General features: G+C 34.8%; 1 protein-coding gene across 3 annotated transcripts in view; it reads right to left on the reverse strand.

Moving 5' to 3' along the window:
* Window positions 1–10,383: 10,383 nt before the first annotated feature.
* Window positions 10,384–26,043, reverse strand: part of LOC150091497 (uncharacterized) — a 321,972-nt gene continuing 306,312 nt past the window's right edge. For 2 of the 3 annotated variants that reach the window (XM_090375964.1, XM_090375955.1), the window contains 2 exons: window positions 19,356–19,501; window positions 10,385–10,703 (listed from right to left, as the gene is read on the reverse strand). In XM_090375964.1, coding sequence (XP_090232090.1) covers window positions 10,628–10,703; window positions 19,356–19,501 — 222 coding nt within the window. In that variant the 3' untranslated portion in view covers window positions 10,385–10,627. Of the gene's footprint in view, window positions 10,704–19,355; window positions 19,502–26,043 lie in introns of all 3 variants that reach the window. The other variant, XM_090375972.1, reaches the window with a different exon arrangement.

Below are 26,043 nucleotides of genomic sequence, written 5' to 3' on the forward strand. Positions count from 1 at the left end.
TTCTTTCAAAGGCTTAATTATGGGATTTAACTCTAAATTGCTTATGTGCATATTTATATAAATCTTTTGACAAACAATTATTCTGTCCCTCGCACTAATGCTCTGTTTGGTTTCTTTATATGTTAAATTGAATAGATTTTTTGATTTTTGGAAATTTCTGTTTTTAAAGATCTTTACAGTGTTCTCTATAATGATTCTCCATTTGTGCATAATTTATGAATTTGATCGCTATCCACTGACATCTAAATCCCTATTGCTTTGAAAGGCTTACCAGCTCCTGAATAATATTGTCCAGACTGTATAGTGTGATTTAAGAAGCTATTTTTATCATTGCTTGCATATGCAAGTGCATATACAGCCACTCCCCGGCTTACGTAAGGGTTGCGTTCTGCAGAATTTTACATAAGTCCAAATTTTTCTAAATGCTTATGCATCACTCACAACTATGTGCACTGAATTTGATTGAACCAAAAAAATGTTCGCCAAACACGTAAATAGCATTATTTATTCAATTTTTTTTATCTCGTGCGCAGGAAAAATGACAAAAGTGTACAAAATTACAAAAATTTCAAAATTATAAAATTACAAAGAGAGGAGATAAGCATAATGTCAGCAAGTTTTACCTTTTGAGCATCATTGCCAGAATTAACTCTCCAGCTGATAAGCACGCCACTGCAGAAGTTTAGAAGGGGTTTTTTTCCAATACATCACAATTTCTCTGCAGCTGCAGAATTGGCACTGGCAACTTCACCGCATAGTTTAATGTTTGGGAAACCAGCGCAATGCTTGAACCTAGTAAACCACCCATTGCTTGCCACAAACTTGGCTTGGGGTTCGCTGTACTTATTCTTAATATCTTCATAAATACTCCTTGCTTTTGCTTGAATGGCCATTGGACTCAGGGGCACTTACTTCTGAATTTGATTTTCCATCCATATTAATAGCTTTTCCATCTTCAATATAGCACCTGAATGCTGTTTTGTGATCACTGTTGATCCTTTAACATGTTCTTTTATATGCACACTGTCCCTTAAAATAGTATTCACTGTTGAAGCAGCGAGACCTAATTCCATGGAACAGATAACAAACTTTGTCCTGCTTCCTACTTCTTAATTAATCATCATTTCTAAATCAGTTTTTCGTTATTACCTAGCACTGCCAGCACTTGCACATTCCATTCATCCCTTTCCCTTGTAATGAGTAAATAGAAATGCAGAGAAGATTCTGAAAATTTTTGTTTTTTATATGATTGAAGATTTCAGTGAAGGGGAACTCATTTCACCATAATACCGTAATGTAAAAACCCACAGAATTCCAGTTATCAGTATTATCACAAATGCAATAAGATCGAGTTTACTACCCATTTATAATAGATTGCACTAACAGAAAAGCCCAATAAACCGGAAAGTGCAAATTGTTTTTATTGTTTTATGGTAGTGACCTCCAGAAATGTGTTTTAGAAAAATATTACAAAGGCATTCAAAATTGATTCTTATAACATCTTTTATAATGGAAATCGCACTACAATTTCCATTATAAAAATGACGTTTTAGAGAGATAAATAGCTTAGTTTTATAGCAAAAATTTCAACTTCTGAGGTCATGGAAAGAATTACCAAAAAAAAAAAAAAACACAATGTGTTGTTATTGGGTTTATATTACGATATTTTCATGATACCTCCATTTATTCCTATGGGATGCAAAATACGTTTTCAAGATTTTAAGTTTCCACCGGCTGGCAAAAACTTACGTAAAGTCGAGTATTACATAAGCCGGGGAGTGCCTGTAATGTTAAATTTTCCTTAAGGATTATTTTTCATATTTTAAAATTATGAGCAGTAGTTGTAATAAGAGAACCACGCTATTTTATCATGGCCATTTTATCAATAATCAATGCAAATAACAAATTTACATTCGCTTTATTTTTGAAGGTGGGGAAGAAAGGGGTAGAACAATACAAATTGAATCTGTTTATGCTAACACATAACTAGTATGAAAAAATAAAAAATACTGGTATGTATGTGCTCTAGCTTGTAGTCATAATAGATGGCAAATATTTTATTCCACATGTAACTCTTCTTATTCAAGCAATGAACACTTTTTTTTTTTTTTTTTTTTGTACCATTGTTCTGTCTATATAGAAAATGAAAATTTTCTATATAGACAGAACAATGGTACTCAATTGCCTTAGCTGCTCAAAGCGTAGAAAATCTGTCTAGAAAAGGTATATTTTCCAGTTTAAAAGAACTGTTGTGATTATATAATGAAAACAGCTGATGTGCAATTTTGAGAATATTTAAATTATGACAATAACTTAGAAGTAACAGAAATGTTACAATATCTCTCTGCTTATAGATGTGAAACTGTGAAATCAATGAACACTATAGGTTAATATCCATTATCATACCCATGTGGAAAACTATGTTGAAAGATGAGCTCTCCTTCATACTTTTCCATTTCTATCATAATTAATAGATGTGTATAACGTAATTTTACATAGCGGCATATTATTTGAAAGAGATCAAATTGGAGGGCCATTAATGAATAGTCTTTGAAAAGACAATCTTTTAAAAAGAGAAAGAATTTTGTTTTTGCATGTATGAAACTGAAACAGCATTTGAAAATGTTATACAAGTATGTTATGTATATATGCCTTATATGTATTTTTCTAATTTTGTGCAAAAGTATCAAGGATTTTGTAACTTATTTCTTTATGAAATTAGATCTCCATTAAAAATCAGGTTATACCCTAAAATTATTATGTTTCTATTTTTTAACTTAATCCAGTGGAATCTTGAAACACTGAGACTTGGTCCTTTCCACATTTCTGAAACTAATACTGTATGGGTTTGCCAGTACTAAAATGTGAAGATCTTCAGCTATTCTGGAAAGATCTTGCAATGTTCCAAAGGTTACATTGGTACTACCATGATTATAGCTTCTTACTCAGTTTTAGAAACTTTGCCTCTGGCCTCCCTAAGCAGCATGTCTCTTTACATTAGTGAAACTCCCACTATATGATTGAACAGTTCACTGATACACAAATTCTGTGATATATCTCTCAATAGTTGTTTTTAATCACAACTGGCAGCTGCTATTCTTAAACGTGCACTTTAGAACTTAGAATGATACTTTGAAAAACCTTCCCATGTATTCTGCTTTGGCAGCGATGGGAAAGTTTTCTGAGTTGAGCAATATGCTATAATTATCAAGTCTGAAAAACAAGTAGATACAAGAATATATATACAAGAATTATATATATAGTGAAGTTAAAATGAAGTTGGAGATAATCTCATTAAAATAAGTTTAATAAAAAAAAAAAAAAACCAAACCACCTTGATTTGAAGCTTTTATGGCATACGGTTTGTAAATAATAACAGTGTCACAAACTTTAATCAGTAGTGTAGAAATTAAGTTATAGCTAATTTTCCAGTCATATAACACTTGCCGAAACACCAGACTTGCAAAGTAATGTCTTATTTTTTGAATGCTGGAGTCAGGGGTTTTCTATGGTTTTTTTAATACTGTATAATATTGTATGGAAAAAAAATACATAATTTACCATATAATGTTTCATGGTATATTAATCCATAATTAGGGTTATACTTAGCAAGGTGTGATTCCACCCTTAGTAGCAAGATACCCTAACATTCAAAATAAGGCGCCTCCGTAGCCAGGTGGGAAGGAGCAGCAGCGCGTAGCACACGCTTCTTGATTAGACCGGGGTTCAAGCCCGTCACCACCAAATACGGAGGATGCGGAAAGGTCAGGGAATGACCACCGCATATCCCGGAGCAATATGGCCTTAGTTGCTAATGCTCCTAAAAACCAAAAAAATAACAAATAAATAAATAATAACATTCAAAATAATTGATCATAAAAAAAAAAAAAAAAAAAAAAAAGAAACACTGACCCCCCCCCCCCAAGAAATGCAAACACATGATACCCTGACCAAGGAGGTGCATGTTCACACCTACCAAAGGAGGAGTTCCACTTCCACAATTGCAAAATTAAAGAGAGGGCACCTACAAATACTTGTGAACTCCAAAAAGATTGTATTTCAGTCACTGACCACTAGCCATAGCTCAACTGGTGTCCCTATGCAATCCAAATACAAAATGAAAAATAATGAACAAACTAAACTCAAATGGATAATTGTCAACAATTGAAATGTTGATACCTTTAGAGTTCACAAGTGCCGATTTTTCCTTGTCTTTATTTAATTTCATTTATTGTGTAACTGACACTTCCTTTTGGTTGGTGTGAGCATTGTCTCATTTCAGTTCTGCATTTGCACTGTTGGTGGATGAGTGCTGCTGTTTCTTTCTTAATTTTATGATTTAATTTTATTTGAATGTTAAGGAATAGGAACACAGATAGCAGAATTGCACCTTGCCAAGTATAATCCTAATTATAGCATTACTTTGCTGCATTGGTTTCATGATATACAGTACAGTGACTTCTTACTTTATGCATGTTTAAATTACTCAAATTTAAAATAATGCACAGCAATCATATTTATAAAAAGTGCCAGGATAGGAGGAGTACATACCCAAACAGGTTTATATTGGGAAAAATGTCTGATCGCACTTATCTCCATTGTTGAAAAGACTGCTTTAAGGCATCGAAAGATTGGCTAACACTTCTGTTTGATGCTAATATGGAGTATCTTAAACTGAAACCTGCGTGCATTTACCACTATCAAAAGCCTCGTACCTGTCAAACTATCAAAACCTGTCATAAAATATGACACGTATGACAGGTCATATGTGCCCATGTACTGGTACTCAAACTCCAAAGGGTGGATGATTGCTGTTATTTTCAGAAGTTATATTGGATCGCAGTTACTACCAGAGTTACTTATTCTTGATAATGCCACAAGCCATCCACCCAGTATTGTTGACGTCTGTTCCAATATCAAGATTGTTTTTACCCCGGCAAATGCAACCTTAATGCCTATGGACCAACATGTGATTAAATCTTTTAAGGCTCAGTATTTAAAGTGCATTCTGGTTGATCTAATTGACAAGACTAACCACAAAGAGATGAGTGTGCAGCAATATTGGTAGCCTTCAATATAAAGATGCTTTCAATTCACTGATGCTGCATGGTGTAAAGTTCCACATAACGGTATTCAAATTTTGTGGCATAAGTTATGTCCAGATCTTAGCAACTCCTTCAAAGACTCTGATACTGATAAAGATTGATTATGCACAAATGCATGACACTAGATAGGCTTTATGAAGTGGAGGCAACTGATGTCGATGATTTAATTCATTTGCATCATCAAGAATTGTCAAATGAAGATCTGTTTGCACTGGAGCAGCATTGCATTCAAGATGAGGAGGCAGCAGCAAGTGAAAGCCCAGAGGTTAAAGAAGAACAGAGCCTGACAGTGAAAGGAATATCAAAAGCATTAAATCTTAGAGACGAAGGCCTAAATCTGTTTGCTGATGAAGACCCTAATCTCGAACGAAGCTCTAAAATGCAATGTAAAGTTACACTAGAACTTGGTTGCTATTATGAGTTGTTGCATGAGAAGAGGCAACATTAACTCTGGATTCCTTTTTCAAGCACTCAAAGGAGCAGTCAAGTAATCCCTCCACCTCCCGGGTTAGTGTAACACCCCCATCCCACCTATCTGGTCCGAATCCGATGGAATCTGACTATGACAATCCCTCTCATCAATCTGCCTAAGCATCCTCCACCCTAATATCTCTCTCTCTCTCTCAATTGTTGCTTGTGTTGTACTGTATATGTTATATTGAACATACTATATTGGTGAATACTAGTGACTTTTTCTTAGTGTACAAAAAAAAAAAAAAAAAGTAAATCAATAAAGATGAATGAATCTCTTTGGTTGCTCATCATTTTCTTTAGATTGTCTAGTCTTCCAACCAGAGAAAACGAATGGTATGTACTGGTAGGAGGTAACTTAGCTATATGCAAGAGTTGCTCTCATGAGCCTATTATTGCATTTTTTGATGATTATATATATTACGCAAGACGTAATATATATAATCAGACGTTCTGGAACATAACCCTCACATAAATTAAGTTACTTTATTAATATTCCTTTTTTTTTTCTATAATAGTCCTGGAGACATAACCTTGTATGTCTTTATAGTAAAGTTACTGTGCAGTATTCATTTTCATTAAATGAAAATACAGTAAAATCTAGCACTTTTGTAAAAATATTTACAGGGTAAAAAAAAAGCAGGGATAAAAAAAAAGCAATTTAGAAATCACTTTGCAACTCCTGTGCCTCATCAAGTGTTACAACTACAGGAAATGTGACTGTACCATCCCAAGCAGAGCATGTTTCCTGATACCAGGCAAACTCCATGACATATATGTACAGCTGTTATTTCAAACTGTCATAGTAGCTTAAAAGGTTTTTCAAATTTGCTGAGTGACACTTGATAATTACAGCATATCAATCAACTTAGAAACTACCTTGTAGCTGACATAGAAGTGTGTGGGGAGGTAGAGGAGAGAGTTTGTTTATTAACAAACTGTTCAATTATATCATAGAATGACTTTGATTGGTACTGGGGAAAACAATGATTTGGGAAGCAACTTTCAGTTGTCCAAGTTCTATGGTCATACGTACATGGCATTTAACAAAGTGGTTTGCAAACTAATTTTTAAGTTATTGTATGTAAACATTTTTTTATAAAATTTTCAAAAAAGAAATTTTTGAAGCTTTATGGGGCTAAAAAGAAAGTTAAGTACCAGACTTTGCTAAGAAATGAATGCATGATCAGTAAGGAAACAAGTTTATTCGCATCCTCACATGTATTCATTTTTCATCTTAAAATATCTGTTTGAGCGTAATTTAATTGTCTCTTAAACATAAGTTTTTATTGTTATCTCTGTCTTTAATAAATTAAGTTGAGCATATTAATGTTGCATTTTTTTTTTCTCCAAAGAAAACAAGACAGTAATTCATATTATAAGATATATCAAAAATATAAGAAAAAGTAGTCACTGTGCGACTTTACAAATATGATTGGGCTTTTCAGTGTAGTGTCTATAGGGTTAGAAAGTTATTGATAGTGTTAAGATACAAAAACCAGACCAAAAATTAGGAGCCTGTGTAACATTGTCAATTAATAATGTGTATCTCCTTCCGTTAGCATGAATCATTTTATTAAGAATTCTTATTGTTAGGGATTCATCTGTACCCCTTAAATATCAATATTAGGCCCCCTTGGACACTCCTCCCAAGCAGCATGTACTAGAGTTGCTGCTAAGTGTAAATTCTGCAGCCTGTGGGAGGGGGGGGTGAACAGCCATGGTCTCCTGGTTTCTTGCCATCTTTTCTCTTTCCACTGTTCTCTCTCTCCAACCCATCTGCTCCATTTTTTCCTGTCTCGCTTAACCCTTGATTGGTTGATAGAGGCAGTCCAGCACAGTGTTTACAAAGCAGATGGCCCATCTCCTCTTGGCAAGGACAAACTAGCCACCAGCTCTCCAAGTAAAACCTGGCAGTTGGTTACTAAGCATCCAGTCAATACAACAGAACATGGTGCTAAACACGACTCTCACTACACACAACTGGCTATGCAGGGATGTTAACATCACAGACAACAGTGGATGGCAAGGGAATCCTTGATACTACCCAGACAGCCTCTCTCTCTTTCTCAGAACCCTTCATATGTTAAGATCTACTCTTGTAGAAAAATGTTTTATTACCAGAGGACCTTAAAAACTTGTTGCAAGAACTGTCTATCTATCGGGGTGATTATTTTTGCCATTAAATATTTGAATTATATCTTATAGTATTACCCTTCCCCAAAAGATTTGATAAGAGTTCCACAAGTACATATTTTATAGTAACTTTTGGTCAGCAGTGTGTATGTGTAAAATCCAGTTTCATCTAAAGCAAGCTGTCACCTGAGAGACAGAAAACAGGTTATGTTGCCTGTAATCAGGTGCACGTAATGCATCCTGGATTGGCATTGTCTATATTGATCCTACGATATGATAGGCATCAATCCTTTAAGATGCAAACCATTGATACTACCATAAAAGTCCAAATATTTCTGTATGATGCTTGGCAATGTGCCAACTGTTTTTAACAAGTGGAGCTTAAAATTCTCACATTGATCTGCCACAGTAAGCGAGAGTTCACACTTGGAGCATCATGGTTTGTGCCATCAGAGGGGAGGGGTTTGATGTATGTGAAGAACTTAGTTGACAATTCTGGTATCTGAAACTGAGATGCATACTAAACATAGCAATTTCAGAGAAAACATGGATTAATTATTCTTGCATATGGCATGCAGCATTTTCAATACAATGGTTCCAGTGTGCATTTTATTGTGGATATATGAATGGTACTTTTCTCATGATTTATTTCAATGGATAAGTTACTATATGCAAGTATATCACCATTTGACTGTTTGTATCTAAGTATTCCCAGCATATTTCTAGATTATTTTATGAAATTTTTTCCTTTTCAGTATATATTTATATATTTCAAAGGATAAGTTGAGATTATCTTCAAGTTTCAATTATTTGAAAGATTTATCATTAATTTTTTTTAATAGTTAAGGTGAAAGAGTGATAAATCCCCAAAGGTGGGGGGAGAAGCAACTAGCCAGCAGTAGTTGCAACTGACAGTGCCAGATGTAGAAATTTCAAAGAAAACATTAGGACTACATTAAATTGCTCTTGTAATAGATAAGAAAGGTCATATGATGAAGAGTATCCATAGGGAGAGTCTGGGAAATAATGAAAGGATTTTGAAGCTCCCTTCAAAAAAAAAAAAAAATATATATATATACACATATACATATGACTCCCGCTTAACACTGATAATTCATTCTGGAAAAATAGTGCTAAGTGAATCCACGCTAAGCGAACGTCTCATTCCCATAAGGTAACATATGTATTTGTGAGTTGCGGTCGGTGCCATGGGATATTTCCTAATCAATAATAAACGGTAGTGAAAAGATGCACAAATGTCGGTCAAAATATTTAATATTCAAATATTTGTACATTTAAAATATTCTACATTACATATGTATATAATTATGTGGCAACTACTTACGCATAAAAATTAAACTTAAAATTCCAGTTAAAATCATGAATTTAATTGATCTAAATTTAATTTAATTGATGAATTTAATCTTGAAAAATGTGTCGATTTTGGGTTGTACTTTGGCCCTCTTCCTGGTAAACTAAAAGGGGTTTTAATTTAAAATCCCCCGCAGTGTTACTACCTAACAATAAAGTCAACCGATCCTTCACCGCTTTGAAGGCGAAGGCAAAGAAAGCCCACACGAGAAGCGCACACAAGTTCGATAAATTTACCAGTAAAAGTACTTTGCCGTAACGGCATTTGTATTGTTGCTCACTCCACAGAGTAGTAAAATACTTCTCTGTGGCTTGCTTAGTAAACATACAGTGGGTGTTATTGGTCAGGAGTAGAAATTGAATCCCATGGGAGATTGGAAACCCTCCTGAAGTGGAGAGGGTAACCTGACCTTTTTTTCTTTAGAATCACTGGTGGATTAGTGGATAAATTGTTTATTAAGAAAATAATATGTTATTAAGATATGATATTTAAGATATTAAATAATAAATAATGTTTATTAAGAAAAAAGGCAAAGGTGAAAAAAGGCAAAGCCCACATGAGAAGCACGGCAAACTTCAAAAAAGTTTACTGGTGAAACTATGTTATGAACATTTTTTACAATGCCAGAACTTATGATTTAATGTTCGAGTAAACTGTCCATTACGCATGACGTCTAATACTGTACTGAGCGATGACTAGACTTCGGATAAATGCATATAACGCACATATTACAAGCAATATACTTGATAATTTTTTAAAATGTTTCGGAACTACATAAATCACTGTACTGCAATTAAATTAGTGTGCGAGAAAATTTCTCAAGTCGGCGTGGGAAATGTTTTAATGCTGTTTTGCTATTCATTTTCAAGTTATTGACTCCATCAGATGAAACATTTTCGTTAAGTATGTCAAAAATGCAATCTGTACACTGGTAAAAGAGCGTTATAGTGATTTACGACAGCGTTATAACGTAGGCCTGCTGTATATAAAAATAAATTTCTTGTTTATACTTCAGGGCAGCCATGTAATGTCAGAGGAATTTGTGAGATATAAATACATAAATAAAAGGTCCATATCATAACAATGGATTTACACACTGATTATTCTTGTTGAATTTTAACTTTGCAAATATTGAACATCTACTAATAAGTATTTGCAAAGATAGCTGTTAATTCTGGGAGGAACCTGATGAATGTCAAAGCAGCCCTGTACAACAACAAAAAAAAAAAAAAAAAACACACACAATAAAGAAAACTACCATTTATCTAGTTCTGTATTACATATAAACAAAACCTGACTTAAGTCAGCGACAAAGGCAGGATACGGCTGTACAATTTGAACAGTGCAGATCTTTAAATATTACAACTTTCTCCATCTAGAATCTGCATTTATCAAAATATTAGCTACATTTTATCACAATTGGTAAAAGTTCCAAAGGATAACTTATTCCTCTATAAACATCTGTATATCACTTCTAGCCGCAGGTGTAAAAAATAATTTACATTTTCATATTTATAGGGGTGAACTTTGGCACAATATTTTATCAGCTGTCTTCACAGTTGACTTCTGTTCCCTTTTCTAACAGATGCAGTGTATATTCAACCTTCTTAGCCATTATCCTATATACACAAAAAGAAATACATAAGTGTCTTTTTAAAGAATAAACATAAGTAGTTAGAAAACACTGTGAAGCATGTCTGAAAAGCTTAAAATACTTTTCAAACAAGCTTCACAGTAGGAAACAAAGATTTTTCCCAACCATTTATTAATTTTAGTGGCTACATGATACTGTTAAACAGATTCAATTAAATTTTATTAAATTCATTCAATTAAATTCAATTAAATTTAACGGCCTCCGTAGCCGAGTGGGCAGGAGCGGGAGTGCAGTAGCACACGCTCTTTGAGTAGACCGGGGTTCAAGCCCCTGACTGCTGAATACGGTCGATCTGCCAACCCGCACTGGACCAGCGTGGCAGATTATGGTCCATTTCCCTCAGCATGAATTGTTGAGGAGGCTTCCACCCTGCAGTGGGTTGATAATGGCTGCACTTTACTTTTTTTTTTTTTTTTTTAGGTAAGGTTTGAAGTGGGAGATGCTAGTTGTGTGGGAGTTGAAGGGGGCAAGTACACAAATCGGTATCCCTTCTGATGCATGTCATTCAGTCCATGGATTCCTGTAAGCATTTTGCATGTAGAGGGAAATTTTTCTTAAATACTTAGTTCTTTTGCTGATAGCATAAATATTTGTGGATTTTATTACTCTGACTTACATAAGCTGTTCAGTTCCCAAACAGCTTATGTAAGTCAGGGACTGCCTGTATATAAAAGTCACTAGGGGGATAAGTCAAATTCTAGGGGCGTGTGTGTTTCAGAACCTTACATCAAAATTAGTTCAATTTCTTTTATAGAGTTAGCTGTATGTATGGAGGCATCACTAATGTGTAAGTAGACAACCTTCTCAGTTAAAAAGACTGAAACTTCTAGCCAGATATGTTGTACTATATTTAAAAAAATTTAACAGTGATTCTGAAATAAAGAAAAATATCACCATCACTTGGACCAGGATTTCCTTGGTTGTGGGATGTTTCCACTGTGTGCTAGTAAATTGGTTCAAGAGCATAATGGTAAGCCCCTGGAGCAAAACAGTTAAGAAAATGCTCATCATCTAGATCACATTAAGTGAAATGTTTCAGATTCATGGCCATCCAAGTACTACCTAGTTGGTTAAAAATCCAATTGAACCAATTTAGGTAGGTATTAAGATTTCTCTAGATTTAACAGTTCAAATAGTGACATTTGTTGATATTGATAATGCCTGCAGTTTTATGTCAGTCATTTTGGCCAATAGCTTAAACTGCAGCAAGTTTTCAATGAAAGTGACCTACAAATCAGTCTAGAATTATCATGAATTGACTTGTGTTCTATTCCAGTGTTTCTCAATCTTTTTACTCTCGTGGCACATTTTCCAAAGAAGAAAAATTTTGCGGCACACCTACGTAGTCATAGAAGAAGAAATTTCTAAATTAAATAAATAGAACGAAAAATAATATTAACAATTTTTTTATTTATACTTATATCTGTGTTATGCAAACAATTCTTACAACCAAAATAAAATATAAAAATAATCAAATAAATAATTATAAAAAGAAAATACGTACGCCTACAACAAAGCTTTAAATTATTTAAATATTTGATAGAGATCAAATGAATTTTTATTTAAAAAATTATAGTCAATGAGAAATATGTGACTGGCGATGTTTTGTTATTTCTGCTATATCAGGTCTTATTTCAGACAGAGCAACTCGCAGGTAGTGAGAGTTGAAAATCCTAACTCACATAAATACGACGTAGAAAATTGGAGTAAAATGTTTATTGCTATTTTAGATAACTTTGGATATTCATCTCTGACTGAAATTCAAAAAGTATCCAAATGAAATTCCAAATGTTTGATTTTTAATGTTCTATCGGATGAAAGGGAAATCAGTTCTTCCTCTTCTTCAAGACAAAGATTCCAGTTTGATGTATCATTAATAAAAGGATTTCGAATCCAGTCATTTTTCTGATTTAATAGATGGAAAATATGTTTTCATTGCCTTTTGTGAAGCAAATCCAAATGGTTTTTCACCACTGGTGCAAGAAAATTTCTCATCTGTTCAGGAATCTTAGGAAACAGCTAAATTATTTTCATCAAGTTTATTCATCCACAAGCATAATTTTTTATCAAAAGCAATTAACTTATCTGTTGATGTTAAGATATTTTCGTTTTGCCCTTGTAAACTAGTATTTAAAATATTAAGATGTGCAAATATATGTTCTATGTAAGCCAGTTTTGCCCACCACAATTCATTCTTAAAACAATCATAAAATTTTTGTATTTTCATACGATTCTTTTGTTTTCCTGCTGTACTTGTTTCATTTTTAAAAAATGTACAAAGTTCTGCTCACAATTCAAATACACGGGCTAAAACTTTTCCTCTAGAAAGCCAACGAATATCATTATGTAGTAATAAATAATTGTAGTTAGATTCCATGCTGTCGCATAATTCTTTGAAAATTTGTGATTTTAAAGGTCTGCTTTTAATATAGTTAACAATTTTTATTACATCATCTAGTACAATGCTTAATTCTATTGGAAGAGTTTTGCCTACTAAAACTTCTCAATGAATAATGCAATATATAGAAATAAGATTTGAATTTTTTTGTTTTGCAAACGCCAAAAAACCTTTTTCAGGTCCGATCATTGATGTAGCACCATCTGTACAAAAATTCCATGATAACTTTGTCTTTTTGAAAAAGTTATCTACACAATTAAATATTTCTCTTCCTGTCAATTCTTGACAAAATAAAAATTGGTTCATAATTAAATCTCCATTAATGAATCGAACAAATCCCATTAATTGTGCTTTCCCGCTGATATCTGTTGACTCATCTATTTGCAGAGCAAAAATTTGACCATCAAGTTTTTGTTGAACATTTTCTACTATATTTTCCGACATATCGATTATTCTTCGACTTATAATATCATTGGAAAGAGGAATCTTATTTATTTCAGCTTCTGCATCTTTGCCGAACATACATTTCACCATTATACGACAAGCAGGGCCGATCAACGTTTCTCCAATCGAATGAGGTTTCCCTTTTTGTGCAATAAGTTGCGCTACTTCATAGGAGGCAATTTGTACTTTGTCAGACACTTTTATTGTGTTTTCCAATTTTTGTATTTGTTTGGTACTATTTGCCATTAATCGTTCAAAATGCTTTTTGTCTTTAGACATCAAATTTTGATGAACTTTTTCCATATGGCGTTTTAGCTTGCTAGGAACCATTGCACTGTTTGCTTTTTTATGTCCACATACAAGACATAAAGGTAAGGGGAAATTTATGTCCCCTGTCCACTTAAAACCAAAATTTAAGTAATCTTCATTATATTTTCTTCTACTAATTTTTGATCTTTTTGGCTGAGATTCATTGGCGCTTGAATGCAGACGCCCCTGTATTCAGATATGTCATTTTCAATTCGTCATAAAAAGATCGTTCGTGTACTTTATTCTTATTAATGGTATTGTACGTACCATTAATAGTAATACTTATTAATAGTATTGTACGTATATTCGGACAATGATGTTAAAATAAAAACGACGCTAGTTTTTTTTTTAAGATTTCGCGGCACACTAATGTGATGTGGCACACCCTTTGAGAAACACTGTTCTATTCCATGCTCCCATAAAACATACAAACGCATAATTAAACGTAAGTCTTGCATTTGGGTAATGGAAAAGAAAATTGGGAATTAAACAATCATGTGAAGCTCAACACAATGCAAAACAGGCCATTAGAGTAGACACAAAGTGGTATTCCTTGTATAAAGCAATGGTTAGGCTTCAGCTTGAAAAACTCATTTTAGGATGTGGCTCTGTTAAAAATGAATACAGAGAGCAAAAAAGTTAATTTTGGACATAAATGGAATAATTTTATCAGGAGAGAAATGAGTTTCTATAAGTTACAATGTTTAGAAATCAAGCATTGCATGATGACCTGATTACATTAGTTGGCAAAAAAAAAAAAAAAGACAACATTTTTTCCCTCCCTTTTAAAAACTATAAGTTTATACTAACTTTATAGTAAAAAAAGATTTTATATATTTTAAGAAAAACATACAGTACAAATATTGAACAATGGGTACATACTGAACAATTAACCTTATTTTATTTACAAAAATGTTTATCTGATAACAAATCACTTATTTTGCCATCTTTTTGCCTTTTATAATCGTCCATTGGTGTCTCCTGTACAGGATTCCAACAGTAGTCTGCCAATGTATTTGGACTCCATTTTCCCTGGTATCTTTTTTTCCATTTGAGAAATATCTTGAAACCTTACACCATGTTCACTGGAGATTGCTCCCAAGTTTTCAGGAAAAAAAGTCTAAATGGAAATGTAGGAAATGAAGCTTTAACGACATGTGGCATTCCAAATCTTAGGCTAAACTTCGCTGTAATTTTGTGATTTCCCATTGCCTAAAACGTTCTGGAAGACTTTTTCGAATGCCTTCCAGGCTCTTATTTCTATGACAGTTTGATTTATGGACCCACAAAACTTCCCTCTTATCTTGGCCTTACTGATTTAAGGAAACTTTTGCCTCAAACAGGCAACTCCTTTTTAGTCCATCGCTTTCACAAATACTTTTATCAAACGTAACTTGATTTGCAATAGAGGTAAATAGATTTTTGACTTCTCCACCAAAGTAGGATATGCTACATTTTTTTCTGGCCTGGTATAGTTTCTGAATGGTCTGGCCGCCATTTTTTTACCCTGAAGTGGCAATCCTTCATTTGGCTGTTCCACTCACATAAAAAGCAGCAGTATTTAGTGAAAACCTTGCAACCCAAAGCAAAGATACCACTTTTAGTTTGGCACAGATATTATATTTGCATTCTTGATAGCATTTTTTTTTGCAAAAGAACCTGTAGATTCTCATACATTTCCTTCATGTGAACTGCATGAGCCAATGGTATGTAGATGGATACTTATTTCCATTATGGAGTAAAACTGCTTTCAAACTGACCTTGGATGAATCAATGAAAAGCCTCCACTGCTGAAGCCATGATCCTAGTAATTTGAGTCTTGGTTTTGGAGAGGTCCAAATCTCTGACCAAATTGTTCAAATTCTCACTAAGTGATTAGATGCAGCTTTGCAGTATTAAGAGTTTAAAGTCTGGATCTGTATTCATTCTGAGTTTGCATCTTATGGAGACTCCTTTTCTGATGGCTTTGTATCATTGTGAGGCTTAGTGCAGAAGGTATGTTTGGATACCCCAGAAAAATCAGAAATATTGGTCATGCAAAAGTAACAATCATTTATGTGGTCTTGAGGTTCCTGCCATATCACGGGAACAGCAAAAGCATAGATTTATGACTACCTCTAAGACAGCCTGTTAATGCCCTTGAACAGGAGCTGCAAGATATCTTTGGAGCCCATTCTTTATCTTGGTCTCCAACCTTACATCCAAAATAGAGTTCAGAGGCTTTTCCCACAAGTTGTGACAGTGGTTTCCACTGCGATTTTAATACCATTTCCCTGCAAATGTAGCAAAAGCTATCAGACTTATTGCAGCAAGAATGTGATATATTTCGTGTAGGGTTGAGGTACATGCACATAAGAACACAATTAAGAAATTGTAGGTTTTTATTTCTAATTTAATTTAATTAATTGTGAACTGTGTTTAAACACAGTTCATGATTTACGCTAATGCACACACCACTAATTCACTAAAAGATTTGTGACCTTGAATAATTTCACACTGAAGATTTCCTTTCTCCTTTTCAAAAGCATAATGCTATAGAATCAGTCTATCAACTATTATGGTGGTGGAGTGCTCACTCACATCCACACAAAGTGACATTCCATATAAAAGAAAAAAAAAAAAAAAAAGGACATTGACCAATTTTTGGTCCTTAATATTTTTTAGGCTCAATGCAGCAATTTAATATTACTTGGATAAGTTTTCTGTCTAAACATCATCATATGAGTATTTCCATTAAGAATAAATAAAGAATATAGACACTATATCTTGGAAAATATTTAAGTAAAGTATTACATACTACTTCATCTTCCTGTTTTAGTTCTTTCTTTTTGAATGCTTGACTTGAACACTTAACATATGCCAGAAGAAAATTAACAGTAATAATAATTCAATTTTTTTAAAACATTTTTGGTATAGGTTCTCTTCTAGGTCTATAGTGCACTTTCAATTCTTCATTCAAGCAGTCAACAAACAGTATGTGAAAATACTGTTGTTTAAGAATTGCAGATTCCAAACTTAGGAGACATTTTCTGATCTTCTCATCTACTTTAGAAATTTCTAATAAATGTGGTCACTTAATCACATCTTGTAAAATTCACCTATGTATTTTATGTGCATCAATGAACCAAAAACATTCTGCCTTGGCCTCAGCAATATGGTGAATGCTTGCCAAAATACCATAATCTAGCTGCTGGCAAAGTTTTGGCACTAATCCATTGTTTACCAATGACATCAACAGTTCTTTTTTTTATGAGGGTAACATCCTCATACTCCCTCTTATTTTTGCTGGATAAGAAATATGTACAGCAAGTCACAATGTCTTGGTCTCCATTAAGTTGTAAAATATACTTAATTGTTCAGTTATTTATTTTCAAATAAAATAACAGGTCATTTAATGCACTGAGTAAACATTACATCAGAATACACAAACTCAAATGTAAAATGGAATAGAGATGCTATTTTCACTTGAAAGAGCTCCCCACCCCCCAATTCCCTATAATAACTTCCAAAACTAATTTATTATAGGCTACGTTTTTGAATCAACTGTGATAATTCCATCAATCACTGGGCCAAAAAGGGTAAAAAAAAATGCCTGGAGTGATTATTATCAAGGGTAACTAACACTAAATGACAGAATGAAAGATGGAATAGTAACCTCTGCATTTAATGCAAGAACATCACGCAGCATCACTGTGCAAAGAGCCCTACAACAAATATAATATAGGAGCAGAAGGACATCCTTTCTTACATAACATAAAACCATGCAGTTGCTTGCCTGGTTACACTGAGATTAGCTGTTCTGCTTCGCACCTGGGCAGGTCTCAGTGACTATGAAAAAAAATTTTAATACAGGCCACAATCAATCAATCTCTGTTACCTTCTTTTTTTGTGAAAAAAGAAGGTAACAGAGATTAACAGAGATAACTTCTTTTTTCAGAGATTAACAGAGGTAACTTCTTTTTTCGTGAAAAAAGAAGGTAACAGAAAAATTCAGAAAACAGTGGCGAATCAGTGTTCACAAATAAGATGTGATGATCTATACCCTAAAAATTCCCCATTCAATCCGTTGTTGAAGGCCATGGCATACCGGCCCTCGTGGGTAGCACAGTTGGTAGAATTGCCCTTGCCTCCATACCAGGTGGAAAAGACCTGAGTTCAAGTACCATTGATGATATGGGAGGAATTTTTATGGGGCTTTTCCATGTGACTAAGTTAGTCAGTCTCAGGCAAAGGTAGCATAGTTTTTTCTTACAGAAACTCCAGTTTTTTTGTCCACCAAAAAGAAAATTGATCACAGAACACACAATTTACAGATAGTATACATGGAGCAATATGGCAGTATACTTTGTCACTGATGCTCTTACAACCCTACTACAATAACAACTATCCCCCCTCCCAGCCTTACCTGTCTGTTAGTCTTTTGTAAGTTTCATTTACTTTCTCTTCTATTCAGCCTTTCTTGTATAAATTTCAGGAGCTGCAGAACGTGTTTTATTTCAAGCATTCAGTCATACAAAGAATGCTCTATCAGTGTAGGATTTTCATGGAATCCCCTGATCTTTGGGAGAGCAATCAGGAAATACAGCTGTGCTGGTGCCAGGTATACAAAAGCTGGATGCAGGACAACTGAAAATATGATTCAATGAGTCCTGAGTTGTATAGCACCAATGGAAGACTGGACATATAGAAGAACTGCAAGAGGGACTAGAACCATCCTGTTGTGTACCTTGTTACAGGCTGTTGGAGGAAGTATAATAGTGTGGAGCATGTGTTTGTGGAATATCCTAAGTTTTTTGATCTACTGAATGGCACTGTAAATCCCAAAGAATATCTAAACATTGTTGCAGATAAGGTATTTATATGTAAGATTAGTCAAATCACTGGACTCAATCTTTGATCTGTGGGATAAACTGAAAAGATATATTTGCCAGCAAAGTCCTCTGTCTATGTAACTCCAGGAATCGAGGATGACTTCATCACATGAATGATCCAATATTCCTTGTGTCATTTTTCTATTCGCTGACTCTGTGCCATATTATGTCAGAGTTGTGATTCAGACTGACAACTATAGTCCTAATAAAGTGGATAAAGAGTGTCCATATAAAAATAATAATGAGAAAACCTGCCAGATTAAAAAAGAATATTATATATATAAAATAACAATTCCTGTTTACAAATGCATTTTCCTTCTTTCTAGAACAGTTATTAGTGCCTCACAGTTATGATGATTTCAGAGCAAGGGCGATTCATTATTAGATCGAGGACATATGAGAAAACATCTTTTGCAGCATCTGAGATTGTTTTAACTGTCTTCACTACCAAAATAGATTTTAAAGATGTTTATATCTCTTGTGAACTTCCAAGTGGTGCAATTTATTGTGCATAATGATAATTGATAAGCTGTTGACACAAACTGTAGAAGGAAATTGATATAATTCATTATTTTATTTTAAAAAATTTCAGTACCTGGAGTAACGGTTGTCAAATACTAAGATATATATTCCAGGATTCCAAACTGTTACTTGTCCCTCAGTAGCTCCCTCAGTGGATTGAAAAATAACCTCCATTGTAGCATCATCTTTCTCTTGATATACCATTCCCAGGGCTACACCCTAGAAAAGAATGTATATACATAAAGATATTTTGATATGCTAAATCATACAAGTTGAGCCAAAAGTTTTAATAAAGTTACGGCCACTTTAAACAGTTATGTACACTCAGTAACCACTTTATTAGGTACACCTACCTAGCAGTAAGTAGGTTTACCCTAAGAACAGCTGGGATTCATTATTGCATAGACTCAACAAAGTGTTGAAAATGTGCCTCATGCTGGTTCATGTCGATTAACATGGTGGCATCCTCTGAGTCTCCTAAGATGTTGAGTAGTTTTTGAAAGAGTTACTGGGAGTCTAAAAGAAGATATTCAAGAAGAAATGGAATACTGAATACAAATCCTACTTGTGAAACAAGTTTCACTAATATTTCAGCTCTGCGAAGGAACCTGACAAATAATCATGTTGGTTTACTGATGTGGTCAGACCAATACAACATACACATTTTGCACACATCTCAGATCCTTTCAAAAGGATCTGAGATGTGGGCAAAATGTGTATATTGCTTTACAACTGATACCAATTTACATTCTTGCTTTATTTGTAATAAGAAATTTTGTGAAAGTTGTCTAATTAACTTGAATCAAATTTTGCAAACCTTGTAATTGTGCTATCCAAATGGAAATAAGGATATTTTGCTGCCAATATGTTTTGAGGATTAAAAGAATCAGACTCAAGGCTCACTCTTGTATATACCAGTGAGGAGAAATTATCTATGCTCTGTGACAATTCTAATGTGGCTACTAAATTTTCTATTGCAGATGATAAATACAATCATCTGATCAACATTCACACCTGTTCTTGAAACACCAGAAATGGAACATTATTAAGAAATATTGAATCACTTATTTCTGCTCAGAAGGAAATTCAGTCAGAATTGCAAAATTATTAGTGATGGTTTGACTGAGATTTTTAATTGATGTTAAGGAAATATCACAATCTTTGAATAGTAAGCTGTTGGTAAATAATAGTTGTAATCACCTGATCAACAAATTTTTTAATGAAAATAGCATTTAGACTATGATTCATTATAACCAAGCAGCTTATGTGTCATTCAACCCCCCCATATCTCACACATTATAACTGGTAACTAGTTTCTTATAAACATCAAGGAACAAACACTGATACTGAATTTTCTATAAATAATCTACACAGTATTTGTACCCAAATAGATATGCCACTTTTTTAATAATTAGCTGGATAATTGTAATCAAATTACTTTGGACATCACATTTAGTAACCTCTTTATTAGATACACCTACCTAACAGTGGGTTTGGCTAACAATTTAGCTCAGAAGAAGATTAATATAATTAGAAAAGAGATCATGGCCAAAGAAATTGGACAGAGAAGAATATTTTATTAGTTTTTATACTTCTTTCTCAGAAAAAGAAAGGAAAGATATGGGAAGTTGGAAAGCAAAATTTAGAGGAACTAAGATCTTTGGGATATGTAGGAGTTATGCTTGGGCATAAATATATATATATATATTTTAGGGGACAGCAGCTCTGGCACAGTGACGAATTCCAAAGAAACCCTGTAAGTGATTTGAAACTACCCTGTTAACTCCTTCCCCCAATTTTTGGGGGAAGGAATTAATAAGGTAGTTTCAAATCACTTACCTTCTCTGATTCCAGAGGGAATCTGAAAGTCTCAGCTAACCCAGCTTCTATTCATAATGGATTTATAGAAGATTATTCTGATGATCAATTCAAGGAATTCTATGCATCTGTATTTAAAAAAAAAAAAAAAGTCATGAGAAGCAAGTAATTCTACACAATAGGGTATTGAGGCAATCCTCTCAATATAATAGGCAAAATATTAGGAAACACATTAATTTTGTAGGCAGTAGGGGGGAAAAGGTAATATTGTAATACCTTAAGGATCATATTGTATATTTCCAGATTGATCAATTATGGAGGAATGTTTTTAAAAAAATAATAAATAAAATTTTATAAAAGCAGATAATCTTTTTATCCTGAGATTTACTCTTTATATTAATCTGTTTTCATCAAAAAGCGCTAGAAATGTTGAACTATTGATATAGTTCTGCATATCAGGTGCAGAAAAAATAAAATTAATAGAACCTATAAAACACATTATAATAAAAATCTGAAAGGGAATATACTAAACAAGCTTAATAAGTCTTAGCAATAAGTCACAAAATCTTAATTACACAAAAATTAAACCTGATTTTCAGAATAATCATTTAAGTAATATCTCCTATAATTGCAGGAGCATTGTAAGCTCCCTTTAATCAACTCACACATGAAGTTAGTCTCATTTGGACTTTAACTGAAACATGCTTTCTTTATATAAACTCAGCTCAGAGTTTTGTTCAGACAATTATGTGATTAGAAGATGTGGGGATGAAAAGAATACAATTCAGAATACTATTCCATTAATGGATTTGGAAGGAATATACACTAAACTTAGGAACTTACAATAGGTATTACTTTATCTGCCCCCCTCCTGTCGTTCAGAAAATACTTTTAAGAAGCTTGAATTTATATTAGTCTATTCTTTTTGTCTCCAATGTGGGTGTGGTGCAAGATTTTAACATTCATTATGACCTTGATACCAGTAATTTTATTAGGCTTAATATGGAACAAAAATGCACAGTACCTACTAGAAAAGACAAACTAATAGATTTGATTTTTGCTAATCACTTTGCTTTACAACTATATTTACAATTTCAATAAGAAACAAAGGCTTATCCAACCTATGTATAACTTCAAAAAGACTCTTTTGAAATTAGTAGGAATGAATTATATATTAATTGGCAAAATTTTAGTATTAATCCTGAGCCCACTGCATGGGTCTATGAGAACCTAGACAATTTCTGAGACAGTCTTTTTTTTTTGAAAATGCCTTGATTTCTCCACCAAAATTCCAGAAATCATTGCACAATTAGGGAAAATTCAGGAATTAAGTTAAAACCTAATTATATCCATACATTCAGTGGCATCTGTGTAATTATTGATAGCAAGCTGCTTTACTGGTTGTGTTTTATTGGCGCATTAGCAACTAAGGCTATAATGCACCAAAACCTTGTCATAAAAAATCTAAAACTTTCAGTGACCTAATGAATTAGGTCACTAAGTCAGGGTATAAAAACAAGTATAAACTATAAAAGACAAATATCAGTAAACAAGTAACAATAATAAGGTAGATTTTTTAAATGTGAGTAAAAAGGTTTACTGATTTTAGAAAGCTAAAAACAGCAGACACACGGTCATTGTTGGATAAAATCTGACTGAGTGTATACGGCTCAGTCAGATGGTTAAAAGCGGTAAAACCAGCATTTCTAAAACTGGTACAGTCACATAAAATATGTTTAACAGATAAAATGGTGTCGCATTGCTCGCATATAGGAGGGTCATCAGCCCTCAGCAAAAAGGAGTGTGCCATATGACAGTGTCCTATGCAGAGCCGAGCACGAACAACTTCCTCTTTGCAATCCCTGCATAAGCTGGACTGCCAAGGATGGATCACAGGCTCCGACACAGTTTGTTTGTAGTAACCAGGTGATGCCACGAATCTTGCCACTGAGATTGTAGGTTACTACGGATCACTTGCCTGTAGTCTGTATAGGGAACTAACAGGTCAAGATTATCCATTAGGGGTGCTGATTTGGCTGCGATGTCAGCCAAATCATTTCCTCTAATTCTGTGACTTGGGATCCAGCAGAAGCGGATATCGAATCCATTTATATAGAGGCTGTATATTATCTGCTGAATTCGGGACAGGGTTGGATGATTAGTGCACCCATTGAATTGGCATATATAATACACCATTGGTAACGGTGTTTTCTTATGTGATCTAGAGCTAACTCTATAGCATGCAGCTCTGCAGTGTAAATGCTGCAGTCAAGGGGTATCTCTTCTGATATGGTAGTTGGAAAAACAGCAGCAGATCCCACATATGATTCGGACTTCGAGCCATCTGTATAAACTGGCACAGTGTTGTGAATAGAGCTGAAGGTAGACAGAAGCTGGAGTATTAGACTTCGTCACAATCTTGAGTGAGAAGTCACATGCTGGTGTTTGTGCATGTCAGGGTGGTAGGAGCTCCTTTGGTGATCGAGCAACCTTGTCTACCGAGATGTTAAGCTCATTGAGTAGCTCTTGAACACGAATGCTGAATGGGCGATTGGCGGACCGTCGTGTGTTATAAAGATTTTCCCCATCGTGGCTCGAAAACGGATGTCCACGTGGGATGGTCTGGCAGGGACTTCAGCTTGAAGGCATATTGTAGAGACAACTGCATTCGTCTAAGTGACAAGGATGGTTCATTTGCTTCGACATACATACTTTGGACAGATGATGTTCTGAATGCACCAGTAGCAATACGAACGGCTTGATGATGGATGGGGTCAAGCCAGCGAACAGCGCTATTTCTGGCAGATGCATATACCTGAGACTCATAATCTAATTTTGAGCGTACAAGTGCACAGTACAGACGTAGTAGAGTGCATCGGTCTGCACCCCAAGAGGTAGAAGAGAGAGAGCAGATAATGTTAAGCCCTCTCGCGCACTTTGTGCGTAGCTGACGAATGTCAGCTTTTTGTCAAAAATGAGTCCCAGGAATTTCACCTCTGATACAACTGGAATGGTGCATTATAGCCTTAGTTGCTAATGCGCCAATAAAACCCAACAACAAACAAAGCTTTGTCCAAGTTGTAATTCAGGCTCAGGGTGGAGGTTACGTTTGCAACAAAAATGTACGCAAACTGTCTTCTCCGGTGAGAACCTGAAACCATTGGCTGTGGCCCAGGAGTTAAGACGATCAATAGCTTGTTGTAGTTGTCTCTCAATAACCCTCATATTGCATGATTGAGAGAATATGCCGAAGTCATTGACGTAGAGTGCACTATTTATAGTTGGAGGAAGTTGTTCAGAAATAGAATTTATTTTAATGGCAAAAAGCGTGACACTTAAGACAGATCCTTGTGGTACCCCCTCCTCTTGGCAAAAGGGCCGCGAAAGGGAGGATTATCACGAACTTGGAAATAACGGCAGGACAAAAATTTTTAATAAAAACGGGAAGGTGACCTCTTAGACCGAGATTGTAAAGGTCTTTTAAAATACCAAATCTCCAAGTTGTGTCGTACGCTTTTTCCATGTCAAAGAAGATGGACACCAAATGTTCTCTTTTCAGGAAAGCATCTCGGATAGATGTTTCCAGTCTAATTAAGTGGTCCAGTGTGGACCTGTTTCTTCGGAAGCCGCACTGAAAGCGGGAGAGAAGGTCATTCGATTCTAAATACCATAAGAGACTAGCATTGACCATTCTCTCCCATATTTTTCACAGACAGCTGGTCAGAGCAATAGGACGATAGTTTTTTGGACATTTAGGATCCTTCCCTAAAAGGATCCTAAAGTGGCAAAAGCAAGAATAGTTGCCTTGCACCAGGTATCCGGAAAATGCTCTTCAAGAAAGATTCTGTTGTACAGGAAGAGCAGACGGTCCATGTATTCTGGTGAAAGATGTTTGATCATTTCATAATGGATGTTGTCTGGTCCAACAGCGGTAGCTTTTGTACGGGCAAGTGCTGTTTTCAGCTTGTGGTTAGTAAATGGCCCATTATAGGCATGGGAACCCTTTGATGTAAACTTAAGGGCCTGTTTTTCACTGTTGTGCTTTAAGACCAGAAACTCTGGGGAGTAAGATGATGATGTTGCAGAGATGTTAGAAAAAGTTTCCCCAAGAGCGTTGGCTATTGCAGTAGATTCTGCAATAGTACATCACATCCATTATATATTCCAGGACCGATGAGGGGTGTGCTGTGTATTTCCCCTTCATTTTCCATATTTTATCCCAGACCAACTTAGTACTAGTAGACTGAGTAATTGATGAAGTAAAGCGGATCCACAATTCTTTTTGACTCTGACGGTGGATGTAGCATACTTTGGCTCGCGCACGTGCTTAAAGGCTATAAGGTTGGTCGTGGTAGGATATCGGCAAAATATCCCCCACACTTTATTTTGAGCCTTTTTTGCTGCTGTGCATTGTGAATTCCACCATGGTTTTGGAAACAAAGGAAACCAGGTGGGCGTTTTTGGAATTGTAGTTGCAGCTGCATGGACAATGTTTTCTGTTATGTACGTAACTGCATCATTGATAGGCTCCTGACTGACTGCAGAGATGTCAAAATTTGCCAGATGTTGAAAGGCACTCCAGTCAGCCTCATCAAACTTCCACTGTGGTAACCTGGAAGGAAGACATGGTCTCCCGTTGTGTAACAAGGTTATCACAGGGAAGTGATCACTTGCATATGGGTTCTCCTCCACTTCCCAAGTGAGCGAAGGGAGTAGAGAAGGGGAGCAGATACAGAGGTCAATGGCAGAAAACGTACGGATAGGCATGTGGAAGAATGTGTTTGTTCCAATATTTAGAAGGGAGAGATCATTGTCATTTAGCATGCGCTCTATGACTCGTCCCCTTCCATTAATGCTAGCACTACCCCACAGAGTATTATGTCCATTGAAATCCCCGAGAAGTAAGGAAGGGGAAGGCAACTGCATTACAAGATCATCAAGGT

This window comes from Mastigoproctus giganteus, chromosome 1 (assembly GCF_048544385.1).
Source record: "Mastigoproctus giganteus isolate SK-2022 chromosome 1, ASM4854438v1, whole genome shotgun sequence".
Lineage (NCBI taxonomy): Eukaryota > Metazoa > Arthropoda > Arachnida > Uropygi > Thelyphonidae > Mastigoproctus > Mastigoproctus giganteus.